We start from the raw sequence: 24512 nt of genomic DNA, 5'->3' as shown, positions 1-24512 counted from the left end.
TTCAGACTTGAAGCCAGTGCATCCAATTTTAGATTTCTCAATAGCAAGTTATTTAGAATTGTAGCTACCATGTATTTTCTTAATGCTCAAGACTTATAAGTAGATGGCACTGCATGGTGTTGTGTGTCACTTTAAATCACCATTACAGAAAGGCATTCTCTTAAAACGCCCAACATTGTCTAGTCAATCATCTGCTGTGGGGAGCTGGGAAAATAATGAGAAGAGAGGCAAGCACAAGCAGTGAACGGTAGGATGCAGAAAACCCCCATAAAAGTTCTCTGTGTTCTGACATGGCTGGTACCAAGCTACTGCCTACAAATGCTGCTCAACCTCAAGCAGCTCCTCTGAAACACCAAGGCACCCCTGCAGCACATGTCACTGCCAAGGGCCACAGCACAGGACCCAGTCCTTGCACTGCAAAACTCTCCACACCCCAATCAGCCTTCTCACCTCCTAGGCATCTTGAGTGGCAAGCTTAAAGCTCCAAACAGAGATAGATTCGTTTTTGCTGGCACACACATTCAAACAGCCCCACTCCCTCTTTTCCTAGATGAGTCATGGTACTGGAGTTCCCTGATCTCACACACTACAGCCCCACCAAAGGCTGTGTCAGCTTAAGGAAGGCATAGATGGAACCAATGTTACACTGGGCAACACAGCCATCAATTCGTGTCACACAAGAGTCCTAATAGCTTCCATTTGCTCTAGGGAGCAAATACCACAGTGTTATCACCCAGACCTGGTCAAACATAAGTGTTAGGTTTTCCTAGGTGTGACACAACCCAGCAACTTGTTGCTCCCAAGGACATAAGGAATATTTCACTTCCCTACATCTGTGGGGTCTGACCTCCTTCCCTGGCTCACAGCATTTCATCAAACCCTTGGTGAATGAAAGTCAGCTCAATAACGTGTTAGGAAACTAACCCTAGAAGAAAAACTAAGTTAGCAAAACAAGGTGCATGCAGTACAGGAGACAATACACAGAGTACTTTAAGGCTTTTCTCCAGCAGCTTCAACCGGCTCCACTCAGTCAACAACTTCCTGACCCACTCACAGCATGTGTGCCAAATGCTCTATTAACAAGTATTCTAGGGTTTGGGTTGGTTCCTTCTTAAATGCAAGAAATTAAAGCATTTCTATGCAAACCTGCAGATGACACGTCCTAGTCCTTGCTGAATTCCTTTACATTGCTTTACCCTTAAAAGACTCTTCCCTCCCCCCCTGGTGAAGTGTTCAAAATGCTCCCCGAGTAAACAGTACCGGCAAAAACTCAACATTTTGAGCACAAGCTCAAATTGAAGGCTCTCGACCCATCAGATCTAGAAAAAATCCAGAATTCAGGAATACTAATATGGGTTTTGAAATAAGATCTTTCCACCACCAGTGAAGCTATTTGAAAAGGTGCATCAAATTAACTACACGCGCAAATTTTTTTCCTTCCTATTCTAATTGTATTCTTCATTCTGGGAGGACTGAAGGCCTTAAAAGAGCAGATCTAGCATGAAAGTATGACACCAAGACTGCAGATGCTTGCCTCAGGAAACAGCCCAAGAGTCCCAATAATAATGTAAGAGTACATCAGCTGGAACAGTCGCTGTGCACGGACAATCCTTGTCAAGAACTGTAAGTATAGAACCATAGATGAACTCGTAATATTGATGCCAGAGCCACCAGGCACACCTAGGCAGATAACTGACAGCCAGCCTTAGAAATTCATCGTGTGCCTTTAAACTTGGCAAGCCCCCCATTCCCAGTTGAGTTTTTTCACTGGGAGCTAATGGACAACCTGAGAAGCTACCTCTGTGCCAGAGCAGAGTCAAGGCTGTGTGGGTTTGCCCACACTAGACTGTAATATTGTATGCAATACTTCTTCAGTCAGATGATGCATTTCCTCTGCACCCTGAATGAACTGTCAGCTCTAAAGCAAGGGACAGCTGCGAGGTTTAGGACATAAAGCACCATTCAAATTTTGACTTCGGGCCTGTAGTGAAGAGACTCAGTATGGGAAAACACTACTTGAAATTAAGCAAATCACCACATGCCCTTTATGATATTACAGGGTTACTGCAATAAGTTTGGTGCATGCCAGAATTTTCACGCACTCACTTAGAAAGACATCCATTTAATTAACTTAAATGTGTATCTCTTATGTCCAGTAGTTGACTATTAACAATAAAAACAATGGCTACTGGAAACAAATAATGGGCAAAGTTTATCCAGAAACTATTTTAAAATTACAGAACTGCAAATGTCATACTGCCCTTCTATAGGTATCACTTCTGCATTCAGAAGAAGTGTTTCCTTTATTAATGTTTCTAATCAGTCTTAATGTTTAAAGCATTTCCTACTGTGCTTCAAGATTTCCTTATAAATAATTTGCTTATAATCCACCATGCAGAATGAACCATCTTTCTTCAAAGCATCAAAGTCATGTTATGCAGTTATTGAGATGGGGCAAGGAAGCAAGGCATCCTCAGTAGGAAAGGAAGCATCTCTATAAAAGGCAGACATGCAAAAGATACTGAAATTTAGCCAGATTACAAACTTGAATATTCTGTTATTTTATTTAATACTGTTTTCCTGCTTTAAGGTGTTTTTACTGACACTACAAATACTCCAGCTTCCCTTGACAGCCTATCAGTTTTCTGACATCCCAGAGTACAATTAGGAGTAAGATATGAATTTAACATGCTTCCAATCAATTTACCTTCCTTCTAGGGAAAGAGTCATTTGAATGTTCCAGCTAAGACATGTACTTAGGTGCTTACAATGATGAAGAACTCCAAAGGAATCCCATTTTCCAAAGACTGGAGTAGTAAAAACAGCAAAGAGATGAAGGAAACACAGCATACTCTGTTCTGACATATAGCACCTATCATATATGACTAAGTCCTATGTCCTACATGGACTGCAAAATGAAAACATTTTTTTCCCTGTCAAAATACAAAAGATTGTATCCTGGATATAGATACAAATGGAAGGGTATTTTATTTAGAGACCAGGAAGTTCTCAACCCTGTCCCTCTTATATCAACTGTTGGTTAAGGAAAAAAAACAAACCCAAAACACCACAAACAAACTTATTCAGTTCAGAGAACTGCAAAGACCAAAACACACCATTCCCTTTGCTTAATTCTAGAAAACACAGATATTATTAGTATGAAGTCATATTTGATCTGGTTTTCCTAATAAACGATTTTCCAGTGTTTGCCTCATCTGGAGGGAATGAGACTGTTGAAGAGCCTTTCAGTGTCTGCCATACAACACAGAATGAATCTAGAAGCAGATTTTTCACACAAGGTGTCGAGTTGTTTGCAGTACCAATGACAGATTTAAGCTATTCCAGCAAACTAGTTATGCAGAAATAAAACATATCACTTCTAAAAATCATTCCTAAATCCCACTCATCATTGGAAATCATCTCCAATAAACATCTTCAAAAGGTGAGAATCGGGATGGACCACATGGGCATTTTCAAGTAATCAAGGAAAAACAAAGTATGAAACGCAAAGCCAGATGCCTGCTTTAAAAGAAAGCCAAATCCTTTGAGGTTTATAAATGCATTAAAGATGCATCTGCCCATTTTCATCTGTGTCTCATGATAAGAATGGTTAGGGGAAAGCACGCCAGAATCCTTCCAGAATCCAGAACAGGCCTGCTGCTGAGCACAGCTACCTCAGGAGCTTCCCAGCTGAAAAAGCCCTTTGAAGGAAGTCCTGCAGCACTTAATTGCAGAAGAGGAAGCACTGAGAGGCACGACTGGGGCACGGGAAGGATGCTAGAGTATCCACAACTCCAAAGGGCAAGGGGATAACGGGATAACCTCTGTAGTGCAACAAACACACAAAAGTGCAGGGAAAAGGTAATACCAAGCCTCCTTTACTGGGAACATTCCCAGCTCTCCACTGCTTTGAGACAAAAGCAGATTGCCTTCCCTAACTAAGCAGCTCCTGGGCTGTCTGGGCACAAACGGAACTATGCCAAACACCGTGTAAGGGAGTAAACACACTTAAGATGCTGACTCTTCTCTAGATAAACACACAGAACTGAGAACACAGCCACAGTCAGCAGCAGTGGACACAACCCATTTCCCTTCCCTACACTGAGCACTCACAGAGCGCCACCAATGCCAGAGGGAGAGCCAGGACAGCAATGTGGAACAAAGCTCCTGCTATACTCCCTGCCATAAAGAGTCCAGCTGCTACAGGCCATACAAACACATTGTTATTTATCCAACTTTTCAAAATTTCCCAGTCCTCCTTTGTTCTTAAAAAGCAAGGCTGTTCTAAAAACATTTTCTGATTTAAATGACCCAAGGTCAGGGACAGCATCAGCTCCACTCAATACTGAAAATTCTTCCAGTAGCCTCTGAAAAGGCAACAAGAAACCCCTAAGTAGTTTGAATGTAAAGGAACTAATAAAGTCCCATTTGCCTTGATCTTGCATACAACTTACTTGTGAACTGAATTACATGACACTTCCACATGGATGCCTCCAAAGAGGCAAGTTGTGATTCAAGCTGTTCTCCCTTGTATGAATTGTACAACTTGTCTTCTGAGCTGCTGCCTCGATGTCTCAAGTGGCATTTGCCAACCTTCTGGCTGGAGCACCAGTGGGGTTTGTTCCTCTGCAAATCCTTCTTACAGGTTAGCTAAAGATCTGTAGAACCATCAATAACTGTGTGTTTCCAGACCTCTGTGAGTTCTAGTCAACACATTATCTAAGCTTAGGAGAGGGAATGGAAGTGTCACTCCTGCAGGAAACAGCTAAAAATAGATAGCCAGGACAGTTTTGAGATCCCACCACAAGCAGCCAGTCAGGAATGGTTTTGTGTTAAGCTATACCTCCTCCACAGCAACAACTGATTTTGAAGCAGCTGCGTATGACATTGAGACAACAAAGCCACTCATACTTCTGCCACTCGTGTTTCTACTTGCGCCATGCACAAACAACTTCCAGCCTTCCCAGGCACCAGACAGGGACTCTCCAGGAACACTACAGATCTTTCATGCCAGCACAACTCTAGCAGCAATGAAAAGGGAGTTCAAGAGTTACAGAAACACCATTCTCATAGCAGCTTCTTGCAAGAGGCTACTGTTACATCAGTAAAATGCATGCAAAAGCAAAAATTCTTCATGCACTTATGTTAATTGAGCAACTGTTCAAATAAAAACAGAACACAACTTGTTTTGCTCAGAAAATTAATTTTTCCTCCAGAGATGAATACAAGATGACAGGTCACCTTGAAAATAAGCCATAAGATTAACTAAGAATATTTACAAACTAAAAGAATAAAAGAGACACCACCAAGGTTCAAGGGAAAAGAACAAAGTGCAACTGAAGAACAAGATCTTTAAATGCATAGCCTTGGCGGGGTGGGAGGAGAATTCAAAATGGGACACAGAGCTATAATTGCATGGGCATTTGCTAAGTAGGTCTGCATTTGCTAAGCAGGTCTGAGTATTCTGTTGTGCAAAGGGAAAGAAAACACTCAAGAGATAAGCACTTCAGCCTGCATAGGCCTTGGATACCTTCCCAGAATTCAGGTCATAAGCAAAGACTCTCATAAGCAATGAAGGGTGCCAGAGCAAACACTTCCATGCAACTGGTTGGCATTTGCCTGTCTAGCCCAAAATTAAATGATCCAGTTTTTTCTTTTTACTGGCAAATATGCCATACAAAAGTGCAATTAGTGGACAGCAGCTTAACAAATTTCAGTCTTTAATCCACCATCACTGTCTGTCAACATCCAAATCTTAAATACTGTTATATTTACTACATATTTCATTTATCTGTTGTGTTAACTCATGAGAAAAAAATTGTCCTTTCTACATTTACTTTCAAACACATTCTCTGAAGCACAGCCAAAGCATCCTGAAGGCTGTTGGAGAAAGTCCTTTCAATTTTAGCACAGTCACACTCTGACAAAAAGGACTTTCACTTTTGAACAACATCTAAACTCTTAAGGATCTCCACCTAATACTGCAATAGAAGTCAATGGACTAATATTAGGCTGTGGTTTCTGGACTTCTGCACGGACGTTTAATAACCTGTCTACCATCAGTAACCATCCTCAAGCCTCCAAGCAGCAAACAGGAGGGATTTACAGTTAATAATCACCTAACATACCAACGCTTATAAATAGACTTGCTTAAGAGATGTCTGGTAAGTGGTAGTGATAAAAATCATCTGAAAAGCATTTGCATCCAGTCAGGTACTGTTTTACAACCTCTTCAGGCATCACAGCCACCAAGGAAGAGGTTTAAAAGAACATACAAAAGTAAAGTTGATGGTATCAGCATAAAGCTAGTCCAGCCAGTTCTGACACACAACAAAACAGACACTGGAAGAAAAGATGACAAAAGCACCCTGCACACCTTTCCTCACACATAAGCTGCTTTCATAAACACCACTGTTTGTATAGCACAGACCAGACTCATCATTCCTTTCAGATCAGGTCACCATCTTCAGAGCTTCCACCAACCAATGCAGCTGCACTGCTGCAACACAGACCACCACCTCCACCTGGCCACCAGCCCCAGGTGGGGCTGAGGTCACCCAGAGCACCCAGCACGTGTGCAAACCTCTGCTCCAGCTGCTAGCAGGTGCTCCCTGAGACATCCTCCTTGCTGTTCAGCTCTCTGGACTCCTCTCTCTTGGGATAAGGGCCCAGCATGCTGGCTCTCCACCTTCCTGCACTGCTAACTGGAATGAACCTAGCACTCAAACTACAGTGCTCACAGCCTCCTCCCAGCTCCAGCATCCCTCACCTGCACAGAAGCTGACCCAGAGCTCTCCCTTTCCTTCCAGGCAGCTTGGCCATCCAGATGCCTTATCCTGTACCCAGATCATGGCAGAGCTCCCTGGAGAGCAGAAGGGCCTATTCTCCAAGGCCATGGCAGGGACCCCCTGTCAAAGTCAGCACACTGTGCTGACAGGAGTGAAATGCCTGCTGGCAGTGGAGACTCAGCCACAGCCACACCGGTGAGCTGGAGCACTCACAGGGGTTCCTACATCTGCTCACAACAGCCCTTTGCCCAGAGGAGATCTAATTCTTCACACAGGTGCTACACACAGGGAACCTTTGAGCCAGGGAAGAAGGAAGAGACAGAGGCCATGCACTGTCACCTGGTCTCCTCACCCTGACAAGGACACTCCATTTCTCCTGAGGGCTGAACACATACACACTCTGAGTCCAATGGCTCCCTTCTTCAGCTCTCAATAAAATAAAACAGACTTTGCAATTGCTTCCTAAGAAATACTATTAACTGGCAGAACCAAAACTGATTATGCACAAATCTAAGTTATTTAGACAGATTTCTCAGTGCCGCAGTGCACTGTATTCATCTAAGTGCTGAGTTCAGAGACTACTACATAATGAGATTGCCTTCAAAAAAGCATCAGATGCTTTCAGGTCTTGACAACATCAGTCAGGTTTTGGTCCCTCTGCCCCTGCTGGTGCTCCCCAGCCTCCTGGAAGCCATCCATACTTGTTCCTTGTTTTGACCAAGTACCTGAAGCAGATTCATGCATCCGTAAAAGATCTAAGAGAACAACGAAGGGAGGGAACACCTTGTGTCTCGTACAATAAAAACAACCAAGGTAAAAAAATAGATCTAATCTGCCAAGTAATGAGGTATGATTTTATGCACTTTTTAAAGTTCATACTTTCCTTACATTAATAGCATACACAGCTCTGATATTTGCCATGTTCCTGACAACACTAGTGCCTTACTCATCTGAGCTCTGTCCTATTTGTTATTTTCAGTCTTGTGGGGCCGAGGGAAAAAAGAAGGGGAAAAAAAAAAGAGGAAAAAAGAATCATGACATAGCCTTCCAGTTTGTCCAGATGTTAATCAGGTAATGTTCTCCCTCTTTAAAACTAGCAAATAAAATGATTAAACAGTCAGAAGTCAAGATGCTCAAATGTCCCCATTCTGTGATTAAAGACAGGCAGAAGGAGCACACAGGCTTCTCCCCTTCCAGTGATCCACCGGCAGAGCAAGATCTCCTGCTGAGAGCAGCTGCTCCTCCCTTGCTGTAGCTTCTTCACCTATATTCTTCTGTCTTCCATTCAGCAAAAGGAACTTTCTTCCTCTCCAGCAGTTACATCCAAACAGCTGCCCATATTTACACTTGTGAAAACAGCAATAAGTGGAGTTCATACCATAACCAGTAAAGCCCAAAATAAGAAAACAAAATCATGGCAAAAGGTTGATTACAGCAATCATTACCACAGGCAGACAGTTTCAGCAGTGAAACTTTTTATGAAGTGGCATGAAAATAGATACTGATGATACATTTGTCAAACATTAATAAATCCCTTCCAAACTTCCCTCAAAACTGGCAAGCAAGGCAGCAAGCAAAAGACTCACACCCAATTTCCATCAACAGGCTCACACTTACAGTGGAAAAATCTTATAACAGCCGGGGACTGAAGTTGGTCAAGGCATAGGAAAGAGTGCAGCTACCTTTTGGTATGGCACAATATTCAAAATACATTTCAGTATGTTTAAAACACTGCCCTTAACTTTGTTCTCCAAATAGATGAGCTGGCCTGTTAAACCTGTTACAGGGAACAATTAAGGGAGAATTCTAAAGCCATAGAAAATACAAAGAGCTAGAAATACACAAATGCGTGTATTTTGAAAATCAAGAACCTGCAAGTAAATCCAAGGTTTACACTGCAATCCCATTTGCTGCACTACTTTCTGTCAGATACCAAAGCATAAACCATATTTCCCATTCAAGAAGTTCTACTGCTTTCCTCCTTTCAGAACCATTAGTCATTAAAAGAATAAAAACAAACACAAAAAAAAGCAAACCAAAACCACACAAAACCAAAATGCCCAGACTTCTCCACCTTCTGCCTACCTGTATCATGTCTATCCAGTTAAGAAATTTGTCCAGACACTCTAAAGCACATGTTCAGTGTACCATCAGCTGGGGCTTTCTCTCCCCAAGCTCAGCTCCACCAGCTAAGCCCAGCCTCTTGTGGTCCCACCCTCTCAGCCAGTTTCCTCATCTGCACATTCTTTCATCTGCTCTAGCACCAGAGCTGCTCCTCTTGCAACCACAGAGAGATCTGATTGAAGGAAGACATCTGAACAAAAACCTACCTTAATTAAACTGAAGCTTCAGTGGAACCACACCCTCTGCTCAAGCAATGGCAGCCACACTGAAACAGCCTTCAACCTGCAGCATCCACCTTGCAGATATGACAGGGCATGAAAAACAGGTAGGAGTTACTGCTCTGAGATGATCCCCTTGTGTTCTACCTTGTGAGATATCACTTGTTCCCTGAGCTTCATAGGATAGGAGACAGGAAACCTGGCAGTACTTGGCACCCCTCTTCTACAAAACACCCAAAAAAAAGAGTGCTGTGAGTTCCACCAGGCCTGTGGTTTGACCTCTTACATTTTAAAACAACTTACATTCAGCATTTAGTTTACTGTGTTTTCACCAAGATGCTTTGCTTCACCAAAAGTGAAGTATGATGAAGTCATGAGCCCAAGAAAACCCAACCACCTGTTTACAGACAACCTGTGCAGATTAGCAATCCAATTACTACTGCAGGTTAGACCTCCTTTGTGAGCCTGCAGCCATGGAAATGCACAGGAAGCACGAGAACAACAAAGTGGGAACAGGGCAAGCACTGACCAGCAAAGTTATGTTCTGTGTTACATATCTGAAAGAGAATGGGATCCAGTTCCAGCTCAGTTTCAGCATGGCATCCCCATCATATTTCAGACTTTTTCACTTGTCTGTTCAGATTAGTCAGAACAAAGTTTGGATGTCTCTGGAAGGGCAGAATTGAGGTTCCTTTGGAAACACAGAGCAAGGAGACAGGGAAGAATCACAGAATGGGTAACGTTGGAAGGGACTATTGGAGATTAACCAGCCCAACCTCCCCATTGAAGCAGGGTCTCCCCAAGCACATTACTCAGGAGTGTGTGCAGGATGAGAAAGGATCTCTGCAAGTACCTAAAAAACATGGCTACTTCCCATATCCTGGGAATGGCACCACACTTCTAATGACTGCCTGTCTTGGGGTGACAAGACCAAGACATTGCCCTTAGTGCACTGTAATGCTCATACCTACAACATAAAGAAATACCAATGCTAGTTTTAACTAAGTAAAACTTATAGTAAAAATACTCCTCTCTGCTGCCTTTTGTTTCTGACACAATTACTACAAAATGTTAAATGCCTTCTGAAAGGTGTTTCTTTCCACTCTATCTTCCAGATAGATCTTTAAAGATGAAAACATACAGGTTGCTACTTGTTAAATCCAGACAGGTAGCATGGAGCTCCAATCCTATATCCTCCACAAAACACCTTTACAACTACTTAGTGCAGTGTATCTGTATTACATAATAGATTATTTTTTCCAGCATTGGCTGTAAAGGCTGATTTAAAATCAACCTCATTTTAAAACAGGACCCTTCATTAGAATTCAAAGGGGAGGAGACAAAAGAAGAAAAAAGTGAAGAAACAAGGGTGGCATGCTAGCATTCCATACCATGCACTTAACCAAGCTGCTTCAGGAGCTAGTTTAAGCCATGAATCACTAAAAATAAGTGTATTATGAACTTAGACTGCTAGAGGAAAAATCACTATGTTTAGAATTTTTTTTTTTTAATATGAGGCTATTTCCACTGAACATGTCATTTTACTGTCTTAGGAGGCAAACACCTACTGCACTAATAGTCTATTATCATTGCAACTCAAAGCTACCTCTTTATATGCCAGTGGCAAGTTAAAAAAAGCCTCAGGGAGGAAATCACCAAATCATTAAAATCAAATATGCTTTGAAGAATATTTGGGGTCTGCATTCAGGGATGGGGAAAGATGTGCCTTTAATTATTTTGTAATTAAATTAACTGTGAGTTTTAAACTTCAGAGCATTAGAAACTGCTTTGATGTTTCACTTCACATATTAACCTTTTAGCACAATATAAACAGTCATGTTCCCCCATCCTGAGATAAGCTTCCCACCATGTGAACACATTCACATGAATTCAAAAGCAGCTGTCAGAGTAGACAAACCCACAAACTCTAGCCATAAAACAAAGCCTGTGATATAACTCTATTAATCACTCTTGCCTATGAGTGGACAAACACAGAAGATGTTTAGAAAGATATTTCTAAATACCTAACTTCTGTTCCACTGGAATAACCTGTAAGTTATTTAAATCCTTCCAAGATCTGTATTAAGGCACATCTTATCACCCCTCTGTCACAGGAACATGTGGAACAACAGAACAACAGTTTGGATATTGGAATCCCCAACTGCTATGACCATCAAAGCAGAGATGTCCATTCTAAGAGCACCTAAAACTCTCCTTGCAAGTGGGATGACCCCTTCCAGGGGAGCACAGTAAGAGAAAAAAATTCATTCTTCCATAGGATTTAGCTCAGCAGGTATAACACTCCTCCCAAAAGCTCCCATGCCCAGGGCTGCCAGTGGGGGACAGCAAAACAGCAACTGGAAAACCAACGACACCCAACAGGAGTGAGCCAAACCACGGGGGTGCTGCCAATAACTTTGCCAACTGAAAACACCCTTCACAAGTTCATCTCAGGCACAGGTGCACACAAAGCAGCTTTTTGGTGACAGAACACAGAATTAAACTCCCAGGAACCTCACTATGATTTCGTGATCATTGAGAAGTCAAACAAATTTGCACTGCACAGCCTGCCATGTTTCAAACCAACTTATTTGATCTTCTGATAGCTGAACATTTCTTTAGAGTTTTAGAGACAGTTCCATTCTTATTCAGAATTTGAGAAAGGTATATATCAGGAATTACCTCTGTATTTTATAACAAACCTCCTATCATTGTATTGAGGCAATCACAAGTGCCCTGTGGCCCAGCAAACCAAAAGAGAAACCCTGGTAAAACATGCCCTGCTAGCATCAGTGATGCTTTGTAAATCAGAGCCACTCTGATTTATAAAGCATCACTGCTTCTCCACCTTGCCTAAACACTTGGCATTTATTTGGGACAATGTTGCACAGGCTGTGATCAGGTCTAAGGTACAAGAACTGTCTACACTGTGAAGGGCAGACAGTGGCTGGCTAATTGGCACCCAGCCTAATCCAGAATATAAAAACCTCACCACACTAAGCACAGGAACTGTCTGCTTCATTTTACAGAACAACAATTCTGACCAGAGCAACAAAAAGCCAGAAACCCACAATCTACTTAATGAAGTCTTGTTGCTCACAGGTTTGAGTTAGCAATAAGAACATTCTCCCAATTATTATACTCTTTGACAATATAGTCTACTGAATATACACTTAAGAAAAAAGTTGTAATTTACAGCACAGAATTAAAAGTTTTATAGAAGATATTTTCTTTAACATACTTTAATTAAAACATGGTGGTTTTAGTTAAGCTGAATTTTATTTTGCTGACATTTTTAAAGCAGTAAAAATACCTCCTAGGCAAGCAAGGGATCAACAAAAGTTCAGAGTAATAGATCATATGGTCAGCTGAACACTAATACCATTTTTCAATTTCTGTGAAAACAAACTTGCTCCCATGAAGCCCAAATCAGACCCCAAAGCAATACTATGCAGTTAATATAGAGACTGTTTAGAGAAAGTATTTAGATTTATCAGCAATTCTTGTTATAATTGTTATAAGCAACAGCAGTGTGAGTCAGTCTCAGGCTTAAAAGGTGAAGGGAAAGTAATTAGCACCCAAAGAATAAAACAAGCTCTTGCTTGGCTAAGACCTTGAAGAAAAAATAAGGGGGAGCAGGGGGAGTGTAGTAAATTGTTCAGGAGCAATTTTTGACATAGTCATAGAGCTCAAAGAAAGGGAACTAGTCATATAAATTAATTCAACTTTATATTCAATGAGAACAGAAAAATGAAATTTAGAATAATGTGATTATCTGATTCAGAGGTTTATCTGACTGATGTCCAGAAGCTTTGCTGTCTCCTTTGACATTCGTATGCATGTGCAGTAGTCTCTTACCACTGAAGTGACCAAAAGGTAACTAAAAGTAATTCAGTATTTTAAGAGTCACTTCTAAAATAACTAAAATACATTACCTGACTAATAAACTAAATTATATTATCAAATACAACAAAAGATATTTCAGTCTTTCAACTCTACAAAAGCCCCACTCCATAAGACTATCTTAACCAGCTACTGTGAAACCATTGACTTATATCCTGAGATCCCCTTACTCTAAATAATTTAGCTCCCTAAAAGCAGCTAAATTATTTTCATTATAGAAAGAATTGATTAAGGTTCCTGGCATTAGTTAACAACCTGTATCCTATATTCTTGGAAGGTGAAAAAGGCATTTCATGAATTCAACAAGTAAATTTATCCAAGATTTGGATAAATTTCTAAATACAGAAAATCAGACTTTAGAATTACAAATTTACGTAGACAGCGCAGTAGAAAAGTAACACTGTGCTAAATCAAGCTCCATGAAAGCTGTGACTATGATGACCAGAAGATTTCTTTAATGAAAGATCAAGTTCCCCTTAATAAAGCAGATTTCTCTTGCACAGATTACATGGGAGTCTGGTTACTGCTTGCATCAGGTTGCCTGCACCACTAATGTTCCCCTGACTCTGCTGTTCTTACACTGCCAGCACTTGTATGTGGGTACCTAATGGAGCAACTGCCTCAAGGATAAATTTTTCCTTAAGCTGTGTATTTCTCCCCAGGACACAAGACATTGATCCTACATGCAGAAATATGAACAGGCAATTTTTCAGCCTGCACTTACAGCAGGACAGATAGAATACTTTCTCTTCCTTCTTTGCAACAGAGCTCCTAAAAGACAACAGTAACAAATCAACTCCCCATCTCAAACAACATCCCCTCTCTTTTACCATGCCTCACATGTATGCAGGATAATTTACTCCAGTTTGCTCTCAGCAGTTGATAAGTGTTCATACTATCCTTCAAGAGATGGAGCAAGTCTTGTACACAAAGATTCCTTCCTTCTCCTCGTCCTTTACTGTCAGATATAAAAGTTACACCTGTTTCTAGCTTTCAGCTGCCAAGTCCATGCCACATGGAGAGTTAGGGATTTATTCATTTTAGCAGTTTTCAGGAGCATCCCTTTATGGCAGCATTTACTCCTGGCTATATCATAGCCATCACATGGGTCTAATTTCTGCATCAAAGTACTCCTGGTGATGGAAATGGGGAGCCTGTATGTATGACAGGATTAAAATAAACTTTCCTCCTGCTCATATTTCTGTTCCTTGGTCTTCAACACTTAGGTTCAACAATCTAACCTGACAGATCCAGAAACACTTCTGCAGAAACCCTTGCTGTCCCCTGCTTTTCAAAGTTAAACACACATGCATGGTAACAAAAAGGGGGCTGAGCATTCTTTAAGTCACCAGTCTGGAAGGCTGGGGGATCAGTTCCTGCAGCTGGCTACAGCGTGTACCTGCTGTGCATTTTAGGCACAGCCTAGGTCACTTGCCACACATCAACGTTTCTACTACTTGCAAGCTAATCAGAGACACAAAAAAACGGGGTTGGGGGTTTTTTACATGTTTTATCATAAATGGTAACATAAGATACCTGTCTATGCCTACATTACATAACCTTTCCACACATCAATAATGTAATAAAAAACTGTAATACAGTAGTTCAGATTGCATCTGTTTTGAAAATTTGCTCTGACTTATGCTAATCACAATAATACTGATTCTTGAACTTACTCATTTAAAACATAAGGAGAAACAATGCAGACCAATTTCTCCCATTATGCAATACATAACCACCAAATTCCTAATCTTTCAGGCAGTGCCAAAGAATATGCACACAATCACAAAGGGTCATGCTGAAATCCCTAGTGCAGTTGCTGGAGTTTATATGGCTTTACCAGGTGCTTCCCATATGAACTATGAGAATATTTTACAATTAGATGAGCAGATCTGAACAAAAAGACTTCCACAATCTCAGCTTATGTATCTAAGTGAACACACCAAATCAAGTTCCCTTTGGACTGAACAGCAAGACAAGCAGGCTTTGATCTTGAGGCATCAAATTCTTCAGAAGAGAGGAACCCTCTAAGAGAAAAATAATGCTCTAAATGAAACATGTGAACTAAACTCTTTCCAGTTTACAGGCTAGGATGTCCTAGGCACACCCGTACATAAGAAGTTACTGAGAGGAAGTCCTCTACAACAGAGGTTATTAGCCATCAATAAAGGTGTTAAACTACTTGCAAAGCATTAACAAATTTGTTCTATTACAAACTTTACTTCAAGGGGGACAAGTCAAAACGTGGGATTCCTGCTTCAGCAGAAATAAAATAAGGCACTTAAATATTTGGCAAGCTAACATATTCAGTCAGAGGAGAACTCGATATCCAGTTTTTATTATTACCAGTCAGGCTTTAGAGAGACTGCATTGATTGTGTATTGCAAACACAAGACACAAGGACTGTGCACTATGAGGAAAACTATAGCATGGTTGGACTGTGCATCCATGCACTTGACCACACCTTGGATCAGAGAGGAGACAGATCACAATACAAGCAGTCCTAATTATGGACAACAGGAATATTTATAACAGATTAGAGACAACTGCCTTTGTAATTTTCCCCTAGTATATTATTTTATGTAATTTATAAAGAAACACACTTGCAAACAGCATTTTCCACAATTACTGAGTGGGTAAAGAGTGAGACAGAGAAGCTGGCAGCCAGCACACCAAGTACTCCTACATACCCAACATCAAGGCTTGATGCATCCTCAGAGGCAATGAACCACTGCTGCCTTTACTATTATTTTCAGCACAGAAGAGACTCCTCTGCATTCAGGAACACAAATTCCTTTCCAGCACACACACAGATGAGTAACATTCTTAATTGCTACATAAATCACATGTAGCTACTTAGCATAGCCAAATACACGTCTGCATAGGAAGCACTCTCCTCAAAACTGTCTGCAGTACTTCACCAACCTCAGAGAACAGCAAGCACCCAACAGGAAAGCGGCAATTACTCACCCAAGTCAATTCATACCTGTCTACAGAAACGTGCAGGCTTGGACACAGGCACCTGAACCCACACAAAAGCCTGACAATGCAGCAGTCAGGTAAGTGCTGCACTGAAACCAGGGGCATCACAGCATGCTGGGCTAGCTTCAGTCCCATCAGGGCACACCTCTACCATCTGTGGGACTGCTGGTTTTAAGACCTTTCCTCAATGTTGGTCTCAAAAGGCACAAATCCATATGTGTGTGTGGCAGATTTATATACATAAATCTGAATATTTTGTGTCTGCATACATATATATATAGCTAACATCTAATTTTTTTTTTAATGTGAGCATGCATCTGTAAGAGCCCTACTACTTCATTCTACCTAAGAATGAAGTGCAGGATATACTGAATAGCCTGTCCCAATGTGTTGCCTGCACATTGGCCTTATCTGCCTATCCATGAGGAGAGCTGAACAAGAGACCTGTCACTCCCATGTCTCTCTTCATGAAGCTCACATTGCTTGTCTGGACTCACTAGTATAGTCTCACAGGCAAAATGCTGCATTACATACCGAGCACTTAATCCAAAACTCTCTGTTAATCAGTTTATTTAGAATCACAGAATATCCTCAATTGAAAGGGACCCACAAGGATCACCAAAGTCCAACTCTTGACCCTACATAGGACACCCCAAGAATCACACCATGTGCCTGAGAGCATTGTCCAAATGTTTCTTGAACTCTGTCAGGCTGGTGCTGTGACCAGTTCCCTGGGGAGCCTGTTCCTGGGCCTGATCACCCTCTGTGAAGAACCTTTTACTGATACATAGCCTGAGCCTCCCTCTGACACACTTTCAGGCCATACCCTTGAGTTCTGTCACTGGTTACAAGAGTGGAGAGAGATCAGTACCTGCCCCTCCATTTCCCCTCACAAGGAAGCTGCAGAAGGCAATAAAAGCTCTCCCCTTAGTCTCCTGTTCTCCAGGCTGAACAGGCCAAATGACCTCAGGCACTCCTCATACAGCTTCCCCTCGAGACCCTTCAACACCTTCATTGCCCCCCTTTGGACATTCCCCAATAGCTTAGTATCTTCCTTACACTGTGCCCGTTCCTCACAGTTTTGGGCAATATCTTCCTTACATTGCCCAAGACCACACACGGCACTCAGGGTGAGGCTGCCCCAGGGCAGAGCAGAGCAGGACAATCCCCTCCCTTGCCCAGCTGGTGATGCTGTGCCTGATGCATCCCAGGACACTCTTGGCCCTCCTGGCTGCCAGGGCACTGCTGACCCAGATTCAACTCTCCCTTGACCAGGACCCCCAGGTCCCTTTCTGCAGTGCTGCCCTCCAGCCTCTCATTCCCCAGTCTGTCCATACATCCAGGGTTGCCCCATCCCAGGGGCAGAATATGCCACTTGCCCTTGTTAAACTTCATACAGCTGGTGATTGCCCATCTCTCTAATTTATCAATGTGTCTCTGCCTTTGAGGGACTCAACAGCTCCTCTCAATTTAGTGTCATTAGCAAATTTATTTCATATTCCTTCTAGTCCTGCATCCAAGTCATTAATGAAGATGTGGACAAGCTCTGGGCTGAGGATGGAGCCCTGCAGAACTCCATGAGAGGCCAGCTGACAGTCTGTGATGATTCACTTTGACCCTTTGTGCCCAACCCATGAGCCAGCAGTGTCTGCAACTGTTAATTCAGCACTGGTGCCACTGACTGAAGAGACAAACTTCTGAAGAGACTACAGAAGAGACAAACTTCTGTATCATCAGTTTCTACTTCAGTTTTTCTTCATAATTTTGCTATTGCTGTAGCTAGATGTAAATCAGCCGGATCCTCTTCCAAAATGGTCATTCTGATATTATTCTTACACACTGATCTACAGCTGAAATAAAGATAATGAAAAGGAGGTATCAAACTTTCTCATTAAGGAACTTTTTATTGGGGTTTTTTTCATCTCTTCAATGTATTCAAATGACCTTGAGCTCTGCTGCTCTGCAGAGCACTTTCCTGGATTCACCAGACTCTTCAGTTAAAAAAAACCTCCTTGTGCCTGCATGTCTGTTCACATGTGTCTGAAGAAGCCTAAGTCTAAACATTTTGGACCTTAAAGTTATAGGTGCCCAATACTTTCTGACTTCAGCAAAACCCCACAACTCTGCCCTTCTGCTTTGCACCTAAACCTTCACAATTATCCCAACTCAATTACATCACTGAGTTCACAAAATACCCACACTAACTAAATGCTCTTCATCTAACTAATGTGAAGCCTAGCTACTATACCCCAAGACTCTGATAAGGGAATCAAAGCTTTTTTTTCCTCCAACAAAAGGAAAAATAAATAATCAGTGTTTCTCTGGTGGTATTTAAATAAATGTCAGTAAAAAAGTTAATAATACATTGTTTGTGCTCCCAAAGTTTATAGATAAGTAACTGCCTGAGCTGCACTTAATATCGTATTAATACAATAGACTTAAGAAAACAGTGGAAAGGTTAAGAGTTACTCATCTAGTCTGAACACTACCTGCTGCTGGTGCTGCACTCGTGACCCTTAAATTGCTGAAGCTAACAGCACCCATCATGTTTTAGTGACTTGAACTCTGACTAGGACAGCATGTGAGTCCACCTCTCCTAAATCTGTTTCTTAAATTTTTGTATGTGCTAGGAGTTACTATTTCATATAGTTAAGTCCTCAAAATTTAAACCGATGATTCCAAGAACCAACTGTGGTGATAAACCAGCGTATGGCAATCAGCATCCTCTGCACAGAGCATAAACCTCATCTCACTTCCAGAGGCTGTCAGACACCAGCAGGGGACTCAGATTTCACCACAAAATGGCCATCAAGCCCCTCCAAGTTACTGACACACCACATCAAATCCTCTGAGAGAAGAGTGAAGCAAAAACACAAAGTAAGGACTGCTAGTTTATCATCACAGTGATGTGGGCTTAAAATAGACACAATCCCTACCCTACTCATTCTTTCAGCCCTTAACTTTCAAGTATTTCTGTTGCGACAATGTTTATCCCATAATATTCGCTGACTGCCAAATGAATTAAAAAAAAAAAAAGAACAAAATATTACTGGATATTTTTAGTTGCCTTTTTTAAAACAAGTTTCACGACTACATGTCAAACACAAGTCTAAACTTTTTGGCTCCAAAGCAAGCCTATAATTAGAAACCTCATTTTTTCTGGTAGTCAGGAGAGTCGTTTTCCCTAGGGAATGTTACTAAAAGGAAACCCAGGAAGAGTCGCAATGACCAAACAATGTAAAACATTAATAATGGACACTAGTAACACAGAGATGTCCTAACCAGGCTTGAGCAGCCACAAATTGCATTTTACTACTAGAAACTTTTCTTCCCAACTCAAATGGGTTTTTTTAATGATCTCTCTCTTCCTCTCAATTACATGCCTCAACCTATTGAGCAAATTCACGTGGAAGAAACCTAAAAAAAAGGTATCTGTGCCCAGAAGTTTGTCCTACTTCTTCCCATTTTCACCAGCTCACCCACTAAAAAAAAAATTGCTACATCTTTCCCTTCAAACCTCCTTCTCCAACAGTGAAATGAGTGCTACCTGATGACCTTGTCAGGACTAGCTAGGGATGAGATTGTCACCCTCTGCCTTTTGCCCTTGCCCTTTACACCTCCTCTGCTCTTACCTATCTGCTTTCCATTTCCAGCTTTTCTATCAATTTCCTTTCCCACCACCATTACCACAGCTGCAAATCCCACTGACATGCAGAAAAGACAGCCACAAAGCCAATGCCATGGCAGAGTGCACTGGGTGAGGGTGCAGGGGAAGGAACTTAGCGGGTCTGGAAGCCGTGAAGACCAAGACCAGTAAGGGGAAGAGAGAGGGAGAAATCAGACCCCAGAGAGGGAAGGACAAGTGTTGACAGGGAGGCAATGGGGACATTCTTGGGTGCAGAAGGAACACCTGCATTTTTGGAAGCTGCCAACAGAAGAGATTGCATTTTTCTTGCAAAAACGTTTACAGAGCCCTGTATGAAATGGTAGAAAAACAGAGCACACAGGAGCATTTTGGGTTTTTACTCCAAAGAACAAAGCAGCATCCAAGTGTCAAACTTCCTATATCTAAGCTATTTTGCATGAGACATCAACCAGAAGTCTCTCACATTTTGTGTGCAGAGTATTCACAACTCAGATGCTGAACAGAACCTGCAGGAATGGCCCTCTTTTAGCTGGGATCCATGACCTTCATAGCACTGCCAGCTTCCCAAAGCAAGGTTTCCCAAAGTACAGTGATGTCCTCACACAGAAGGGCAGAGAGAGAGAGAGCTTGACTACAGCCTCTTCTCATGTTTCAAACCCTTACAGTTACAGTGGAAGGGGCCCTCAAACATAGAGCAGGCAGAACCAAGTACAGGGATGTCCTCAGGTTTTTGCAGTCATCCAGACAGAAAACATGAGCTCAGCATGGCTTGGAACTAGCCACCTCCAGTGCTTGAAAGGCACTGGTCCATTGAGACCCCTGGGAAAGGAAACAATTGCAAGGATTTACATCAACCCTGCTCAAAGTGGGATTCAGGGAACTGGCATGTGGAAGGAAAGTGCAGAGAACATACACAGGAAGATGCACATCCCTCCAGCATATGGTGGGGCTTGCAGCAGCAGGCATGACTGGTTTCAATTTTCCTGAAGGATGGGGGTGGGTGGGAGGAAACAGGGAGAGAAAGGGGTCAGTTTTCAAAAGTTTGCCAAACATCTTATTTTGGTATTTTCTCTACAGGGAATGGACCATTTCCGAAGGCTTGATCATACAGAAGCACTGGTCTGATCTTGCAAAAGCCTACATACATGGATAACTTTACCTCACCGGAGTAGTCAGACTGGCAGGACAAAAATATTTACAGTTCTGCCTTTTTCACTTATTAAATGACTCATTGCAAACATGAAACAGGACCACACTGAGCTTAATCTAGTCTCTGACACTCAAATTTTACAAGAGACACAGCTGATAAGAAACCTTAAATAAAGCTAAACTTTCAGGAGCAATAAGACAGCAAAAGGCAACGTGCATTTTTATTCCCACTGCCCTCAGACTGAACCCTAAAACACCATACTGCCTATTATCTACTGCAAAGGTTTTATGCTGCAATTTTCTTTTAGAAGTGGTATAGAAATGGGAAGAGTTGCCTAAATCTTTAATCACTCTACAGATCCTAAGCAAAGACCAAAGGTACTATCACAGAGTTTTTACACCAGAACTGCAGTCAATTCATTAATCCTGTCTCATTAGCAGAATTTGATGTATTTAAGCCCATCCTTGCCCAACAAGATGAAAACAAAAACTCACTACTTATGCAAGTGAATTTTGTTTTCTCTTTCTTCTCTTTGGAAATCCATACATAACAAAGCTAAACACTAGTACTGAGTTTTTCTCAGTTTTTCTGCAGGCACAGCTGCAAACCAAATGCTCTAAACCATTTTTTCCCTGCAAGAAAGGGGGCAGAGGGAGCTAAGACAGAAGGATAAATCTAACTGCCAGCACTTAAAGGTCTTCTGCAAGAAGAGAAACACACACTGGAGAACTTAATATCTGTGTAGTTGAGAAAGACACAGAAACAATAACTATCAGCTCCCCTCTTTTCTCTTTGCTCAAGGGGACATAGTATGCATTTTTTAACTAAACCTCAAATACAAACCAAAAGTAACATCCTCATCCCTACAAAGAGGCTTATTATGACGGTTGTTGCTGGAAGGGGAAACTCTTACTGGCCACATGACTGTTGAAATCTGCATTCAGCATTGTTTGGAGGGGTTTCTTTTCTCCTCTCTATAAATCATCAGCTGAGAGCAACTGGTAGTAACTTTATGACTAGAAATACTAGCTGAGTATTTCTGATGCTGCAGAGTCAGCAATACAGATTAATTTGTTCCAGCCTAGTAAATACATACTTAAATATGTACCCTGCAACACCTCACTGCAGTATTCTTTTGGGAAGCAATACTAGAGCAGAATAAAAAAAATTAGTTATGGGGAGGGGGTTTTTTGGTTTTTTTTTTCCAGTCCCTCTCGCTAGGAATTATGCATTTGCACAACTTACTACTTACACAGCTAATATTTAGAAACACAACTCATACAATAGCATTAGAAAGATGTGTATGTTTTTAGGATCTGAATTAAGACATGGACCCTCTCCCATGTCATGATACAGTAACTACACTGAGGCAGACAGCAGATAGATTTTTATTCCCACAGTACTGTCACACCAGGATCCTCCTCTCTAAGGGCCAGGTGGCAGCCAGTGCTGGCCAAATAGGTTACCAGATGAAGTTCAGGAACACTCCACAGTACTCAGCAGCTTCCAGAGAACACCTGAGGTTAGTGGGAGGCTGAAACTCAAAATGCATGAGACAAAAGCAAACACTGAGGAGAGGGTCAAGGGAAGTACCCTGGAGAAGCAGCCATGACCTGGTACATAGCTGGTCCCAACCTACTTGCTCCAAGTGCCCAAACTCAGGTGTAGGAAGAGGGTGTGCCCAGGCTCCCTGCCAGACTTTGCAAAGGAAATTGAAGTTCAAGAGAGCTCTTGCACTTCCTCAAACGGGAGCAGGAGTTTCCTAAGGGGCAGCTAGAGGGTTTCATTTTAAGCAAATCACAAATAACCTCAGAGAAACAGAAACCAAGATTGGCTTTCTGCAGCAGAATGCAGCCTACAGGAATGGCTGTGGGCAACAAATGATGTTTTTTGACAACTGCCACAGGTGGAACAGAGGGCAGCTGACGTGTCCAGGCTTTCAAAAGCAAGTTTATAACCAGGTTCCCACAGCACCAGTAATACCAACACTGAAATGCAGTGGGAAAAACTACTAAGAGTTTGTAGAAAGAAACAGACGCTGAACAGAAAGAAGGCACTGATGCTGGTGGGAGCAGATGAAGAAGTAGCATAAACAAAACAGGCTTGCTAGCCTACAGTTTCCAAACACACCAGCCATCTCTACAATGAGATCCTGTGCTTCAGAAAGAGAGAAATTAGGGGGGATAGACTGCTTAGCTAAAAAAGTGTGACGTTTACCCTATAAGGTTTAATGACTGCTCTGGGTCGGACAGGTCCTCCACTGAATTTCAACGCTGCCCACACAAGGGGTTGGTTCGGAGTTTTGCTTTGTATTTAATTAGTTCTTCACCTCAAAGCCCCACTTGCCTGAGCCTGAATGCTTAAACCAAGCCACTTAAACACTTCAGAGGGCCTTTCGCTGCCAACAAACCAGCTGAAGAGGCTGTCATTCACCTCGGAACGAGCTCCGAAAGAGCGAGGAGGCAGAGGCGGCAGCGGGGCCGACAGCGCGGTCACTCACCGCACAGACAGGGATTTCTGCTCACACCCCTGCCCGCAGGCAGTGGGGGTCCCTCAGGCCGGCTGCCGAGAGGGACACGCCGGCGGGGCCCCTCCAGCGACCCCCGGTGGCACGGGAGCCCCGCTGGAAGCCCGCCGAGGGAAGCCCTTCCCGGCCGCCTCCTCCCCGCTCCGTCCCCCGGGCGGCTCCGCGGGTCCTTCCCCGTGGGGGAGGGGGCGGCGGACACGTGGAGGCCGAGCCCGAGGCAGCCCGGCCGGCGGGAGCCCAGCCCGAGGCAGCCCAGCCCGAGGGAGCCGGCCCGGCCCGGCCGGCAGCAGCTGCCCCGCGCGGCGCAGCCGCCCCTCCTGCCCGGCGCACGGCACTCACTTGTGGGGCGGCGCGGCTCTTGCCCGGCGGCCTCCTGAAGAAGGAGGTGCGCGCGGTGAAGAAGAATTCCTCCGACTCTTCCTCCTCCAGGCTGCTGTACCCGCTGCTCATGCTGCTGGTCCAGGTCATCGGCGGCGGCGGGGGCTGCTGGTGGTGCTGGGGCCGGGCGGCGGAGAGCGCCGTCCCGGCCGCCGCATGGGGCCCCGCCGCTGCCGCTCCTCGCCCAGCCCGCGGGGTCCGGGAGGAGGAGGAGCCGCGGCTCCGGCGGCCCCACTCCCGCCCTCGCTCCGCTCCCTTCCTGCCGCGCGAGTTCCCGGGCAGCGCCGCCCCCGCCCGCCCGGGCAGCAGGTGAGGGCTGCGGGCGGTTCCTTCCTGGCCCCGCGCCCCGCCGAGTCCTGACCCCCTCCCCGGCTGGGGCCGGCGCCTCCGCACCTCCATGCTCATTACAGCAGCGAGGCAGCTGAGAGGGGCCTTGCTGAGGTGAGAAGTTCCCAAACCTTTCCCTAATAATTACTCAGTTTCACTCTTCTATGCACCGTAAGCATAGTCATTTAAAAAACTACTGACTGCGAAGTACTGGGGAGAGCTTTTCCCCTGCAGTTCTTCCAGCGATCCATGAATTCCGGCTGAGCAGCCACAGCCTCCAGCTCCGCAGCCGCCGCCGTGCCCGGCCGGGGCCGCCCCGCGCACCATCAGCAGCACACGGACTATTAAGTCAATGGAATTCATCGCCCCAGGATGTAGCGAGGAGGGAGGCTTGTGAAGACTCACCAGGGATTAGATAAGTGTGCAGATAGCAAGAATATCCAGATCTACAACTGGAAAACATATTTAA

At 43.3% G+C, this 24512-nt stretch overlaps 1 protein-coding gene across 2 annotated transcripts in view; it reads right to left on the bottom strand.

Moving 5' to 3' along the window:
- RASSF3 (Ras association domain family member 3) overlaps positions 1-24512 on the bottom strand; it is a 76120-nt gene that overhangs the window by 29322 nt on the left and 22286 nt on the right. The window contains exon 1 of one of the 2 annotated variants that reach the window (XM_054274641.1): positions 23678-23832. The exons of the other annotated variant lie outside the window; for it this stretch is intronic. Within the exon in view, the coding sequence (XP_054130616.1) occupies positions 23678-23806 (129 nt within the window). The 5' untranslated portion in view covers positions 23807-23832. Of the gene's footprint in view, positions 1-23677; positions 23833-24512 lie in introns of those variants that run through there. 2 annotated transcript variants of the gene reach the window in all.

Source organism: Melozone crissalis, unplaced genomic scaffold (assembly GCF_028551555.1).
Source record: "Melozone crissalis strain CALT ecotype California unplaced genomic scaffold, PUWL_Pcris_2 ptg000004l_1, whole genome shotgun sequence".
Taxonomy (NCBI): Eukaryota; Metazoa; Chordata; class Aves; order Passeriformes; family Passerellidae; genus Melozone; species Melozone crissalis.
The sequence above is the reverse complement of the archived record's forward strand: the minus strand, read 5'-3'. Positions and strand labels throughout refer to the sequence as shown.